This window comes from Galeopterus variegatus, unplaced genomic scaffold (assembly GCF_000696425.1).
Source record: "Galeopterus variegatus unplaced genomic scaffold, G_variegatus-3.0.2 Scaffold13496, whole genome shotgun sequence".
Lineage (NCBI taxonomy): Eukaryota > Metazoa > Chordata > Mammalia > Dermoptera > Cynocephalidae > Galeopterus > Galeopterus variegatus.
In genome coordinates, this window is record NW_007739607.1 from 5,342 (window position 1) to 10,073 (window position 4,732).

The 4,732-nt window shown below is 65.6% G+C and overlaps 1 protein-coding gene across 1 annotated transcript in view; it reads left to right on the top strand.

Annotated features, from left to right (window-relative positions):
• Positions 1-1,316: 1,316 nt before the first annotated feature.
• Positions 1,317-4,732, top strand: part of MUC2 (mucin 2, oligomeric mucus/gel-forming) — a gene marked incomplete at its 3' end in the record, with an annotated part of 28,414 nt that continues 24,998 nt past the window's right edge. Inside the window, exons 1-5 of the mRNA XM_008563406.1 lie at positions 1,317-1,392; positions 2,452-2,722; positions 3,801-3,915; positions 4,300-4,390; positions 4,490-4,605. Coding sequence (XP_008561628.1) covers positions 1,317-1,392; positions 2,452-2,722; positions 3,801-3,915; positions 4,300-4,390; positions 4,490-4,605 — 669 coding nt within the window. The remainder of the gene's footprint in view (positions 1,393-2,451; positions 2,723-3,800; positions 3,916-4,299; positions 4,391-4,489; positions 4,606-4,732) is intronic.

The following is a 4,732-nucleotide window of genomic DNA, read 5'->3' on the forward strand; positions in this document are numbered from 1 at the left end:
AAGTTCAAGATCTGTCTCTGTTTTCAGGAAGAGGAAAGTGTAGAGGGAGGACCCGCAGGCCTCAGTTTACCCACCAGTGACAGGTAGTGCCTGCGCATGCCCTCCTGGGCTGGCCACAAAGACTGGCACGCCTGGTGGTGTCGTGTTTGGGGTTGATTCCAGTTTGAATGCCGTACTACGATTCCCCAAGGAGATTCCAGACAATCGGTGGGACAGTGGCCAGTCTCAGAACTGGCTGGGGGAGTCTGAGATGCATCAGAGGCCGCAGCTCTCTCTGGGGCAGGACCCTCCTTTGTCCAGTGATTAGTGTGGCCCAGGAGGGCCTGTGCCCCAAGAGCAGCAGTGGGGAGCCTGCAGGAGCAGGGCCCGGGTGCGGGGGCCGTCCTCCCCCTCTCTGCCTGGCGCTGTGTCCGGGACCGGCCCCATTCCCCTCAGGGACGCCCACTCTGGGCCGTGAGCCAGTTCCCCCTGTGTCCTAGAGGACCTGATCCCGTAAAGCATCCCCTGGCTGGGCTGGGTGCTCCCCAAGTTCCAATTACATGTAATTCCAGAGACTGGCTCAGCTTGGGGAAAGGAGGAGATTGGAGGGTCAATGGAGCTGAGGGCCTCAGACAGAGCGGGAGCCCCACAGCCAGAGGGGGCGGCCCCCTGGACCCCACAGGAGCCCACGTCCCCCTGCCCTCAGGGAGGCTGCTTGCTGTGGTCGGGTACAGGTGACCGCTGAGTCCTGGGTCTCTCCCCCCACCCCAGAGCTTGGGCCCCCGCTGGGGGAGGGTTTGGTTCCCCTAGGGTGACATGGGCCTGAGCAGGCCTGGGGGGCCTGTTGGGGCCTCAGTTCGTGCTGCTCAGCGAGGGGCAGTGTCCCCAGGATGGGACAGAGCAGCGAATATTGGGCAGGGGCCCCTGCCCAGAAGCACCTTGTTTGACCTGGGCTGTGCTGGGGGACGGACTGGGGTCGGGGACGCCGTGGCGGACCACGGAGCCTGCCAGGACATGCTTCCAGCAGAACCCTCTCCCCGCCCTGGGCCTGGTCCCACCAGCAGCTGGGAGGGACAGGGTTCAGCTTGGGCGTGTGCTGGCATTGGAGCAATTGGGGCTGCTGCATCCTGAGGAAGGCTAAGTTTACCCAGGGAGCCATAAAAGATAAACCTCATAAAAGATAAGTCCACGGGAGCCCCCACAGCTGTTTTCTTGATAATGTGGCAAATGCCCCACCCACCCCTCGCCCCTCCCCTGCCCTCCCGCCCTCCCACTGGGGCATAAAAGGCCCGGACCCCTGCCCGGGTTGCTCCTCCACACCGCCCTCCTGAGCCACCATGGGGCTGCCACTGGCCCGCCTGGCAGCTGTCTGCCTGGCCCTGTCCTTGGCCAGGGGCTCAGAGCTCCAGAGAGGTGAGAGGCTGGGCCAGGGGGCAAGGGGACCAGGCAAGAAGGTCCTGGGGTGGTGGCAGGAAGGCTGGGGCAGCTCAGAGCTGGCAAGTCGTACCCAGGAGTAGGAGGTGGTTCTCCTCTGCCTGGCCTTTGGGGTGGTCCGAGAGTGCCCCAGGACAGCCTGGACAGCTGCAGCCAAGGCTTCCTTGCAGGGGTCTTCCTTCCCTGCTGACTTCCAGGGGCCAGGAAAGAAGGATGGGGTCTTGGGTTTCCCCCATCCCTCTGAGGTTGACTGCCCGACCAGAGTGTGGGTCCAGGGGTGGTGCCAGGTGGAAACAGCAGCCCGGGCAGCCACACCTGAGCCGTGGGTGTGGGGAGGAAGGGAAGGCTGGAGGAGCCATGCTCGGGGAGGTCCCAGGGCCCCAAGGCACCACCAGGAGGCCTAGAAATCAGGGACCCTCAGGGTGTTGAGGCTGAGATGGCTCCTCCTGGAGACTGGGGTGCTTGTCCACCTAGTGCAGGGTCACTTTGGCCAGGAAAGTACACGAATGTACCGTGGGGAAACCCCCATCCCATCGGCTGGGTGCAAAGCCGTAGTGGGGTCACATCCTGGTGCAGGAGACCCTGGTGTCCCTGTTGATGGACATGGAGTGGGCAGCCTCGGAAGGGCCCAGCATAGTCCTTGTGCTGGGTGAGGGGCACTGGGGGGCCTGGGGGAGGCACCGAGTGGAGGGAGTATAGCAGTGAGCAGTGGGGGCACTGGACCAGGTGGACCTGGTGACCGGGGTGCCCGCAAGCCCCTCTGCCTGGCTCCCTGCTCAGCAAACGGCCGCACTCCACACTAGGACAGGGGTGGGGGGACATAGCAGCTGGAGGCCCCGGGGCAGGAGGAGCAAAGCCCAGCAGGCCCCTCCTGCAGGTGGGGACCTCCCCAGCTGAGGACCTGCTTCGGGACCTGACGGGCTCCGAGCTGCTTCTGGGAGCTCCTGGAGGGGCTTCAGTGGGCAGCTTTGGGGGCGGGGGCGGGAGCGGGCATCCCCCGGCCGGCGCTGCTCACCCCCCCGTCCCCTGCTTCTCCAGAAGGCAGGACCCAAAACCACGGCCACAACGTCTGCAGCACCTGGGGCGACTTCCACTACAAGACCTTCGACGGGGACATCTTCCGCTTCCCCGGCCTCTGCGACTACAACTTCGCCTCCGACTGCCGAGACTCCTACAAAGAGTTCGCCGTGCACCTGCAGCGGGGCCTGGACGGCGGCGGGGGCCTCCCCCAGGTCGAGTCCATCCTGCTGACCGTCGGAGACGACGCCATCTACCTCACCCGCCAGCTGGTGGTGGTGAACGGGGCCATGTGAGTGGGCTGGGCACTGTCTCCTCCCACGTCCTAGTAATGGGGTAGGAACTGGTGGCTCCTGAGAGCCAGCCGTCCCTGGGCAGCCCCCATGAGACCCCCTGTGCCCCAGCACACTGCTAAGGAGAGGCTTGAGGTTTGAGTCTGGGGCGCTGATTCATTCAGCAAACACTGACGAGCCCATCAGAAGCCCCCCGTCGAGAGGACAGGGGTTTTATTTATCCTCTGCGTCCCCTACAGCCCCTCCCCTCGGAGCCCACCGGGCTCGGGACAGCTCTGGTCCTGGTCCTGGTGACCCTCCGTCTTGAGGTCTTGTGTGCTGTTCCCCAGGCTAGAGTTACAGGGCAGGGTGAGGGAGAGGCTGTGGGGCCCCTTCCCCGCACCCACCTATTGTTCCCGTATTGTCCCGGGAACAATGAGGCTCTCTTAAGCGCATTCCTGTCCAGCCTCGGGACCTGCCCTTTCGTGGCTCCAGGACTCTATTTCCCGCACTATTTTCCTTGCCCTGTTGGCCGGGCTGTCGGGCCGCAGTCTCCTGGGGGGACAGGAGTGCGGTGGAGGGCTCTTGGGGGTGGAGGCACCGAGGTTGGGGTGACCGGCACTGGCAGGAAGGGGGGTGGGGTCCCTGACAGCAGCAGGGACAGCCCCAGGGGGATGGGGTGGGCAGGGGCTGGAGAAGCCCCAACCCAGGCAGACACCCTGTGGAGGGGACGTCCCTCTGAGGACAGGGACAGGAAGGGGTTTGAGCAGCCCAGCCCTCCTTCCTTCCCTCGATTCTGGGAGGGGTCCCTGCCCAGGACACCCCCGAGGAGGGGGGTGTAGGGAAGGGCCCGGCTGTGCCCAGGGGAAGCCTGGCCAGCCATGGCGGACGGTGGCTCTGTGGCCACTGCTCACATCTCTCCTCCAAGTTCATGACTTCCAGGCAGGAGCTGGTCTTGGCAGGACTGGGCCGGGGGCCATCCCCCCACACACGATGCACACAGCCACAGCCCCCTGTGGGCAGCAGGACCCCAGGGAGGACAAGCGCTGGGGGGCCCTGGGCGGTGGGCTGGCATGACTCCTGGTGTCCCCTCCGCAGGGTCAGCACCCCGCACTACAGCTCCGGGCTGCTCATTGAGAAGAACGACGCCTACACCAAGGTCTACTCCCGCAGCGGCGTCTCCCTGATGTGGAACCGGGAAGACTCACTCATGGTGGGCGCCAGCGACATGGGCGCCTGGGGCGCGGGGCCGCTGTTAGGGAGGACCGGGAGGACCGTGGTCTGACCCCTCACCCAAGAGGGCAGGTGGAGGGGCGGCGGGTGGGGAGCGTGCTGAGCAGCAGAAGCCTGCCCGGCCCCAGGAAGGGCCACAGGGCCTCGGGGGCAGTGGACTGGCCCTCAGCCTTTCCCACAGCACGTGCTGCTTCTCAGTGGCCTGCACTGACAGGACACTCCCTGGCCACTGACCCCTGCCCTCCTGCCCCACCTGCCATCCTTCAAACAAGAGGCCGGTGGAGGAGCGGCTCCCTTGACTGCCTGGGACCCTGGGGTGCCCAGTGGCCCACAGACCAGCTCACCTGCCCCCTTTCCCGGATAGCTGGAGCTGGACAGTAAGTTCCAGAACCACACCTGCGGCCTCTGCGGGGACTACAACGGCCTGCAGACCTACTCGGAATTCCTCTCCGAAGGTGAGCGGGGCTGAGGACTTGGCTAGTGGGGGGCAGGGTGGGGCAGGGCTCCCAGGCTCCCAGCAGGGCCCCATTCCCTGACGGGCCCTGTTCCCCCAGGCATACTCTTCAGTCCCATCGAGTTTGGGAACATGCAGAAGATCAACAAGCCCGAGGTGGAGTGTGAGGACCCGGAGGAGGTGCCGGGGACGTCCTCCGAGTCCTGCTCTGAGCACGTGAGTCGCCAGGCTGGGGATCCCGGCCGCTCCCAGGGTGGGGGCCCTCCGGGAGCAGAGTGGCTTCTCCCCCAGGGCTCTCGGGGACCCTGGCACCCGCCGGCCTCTGCTGGGGACCCCTGTGGGC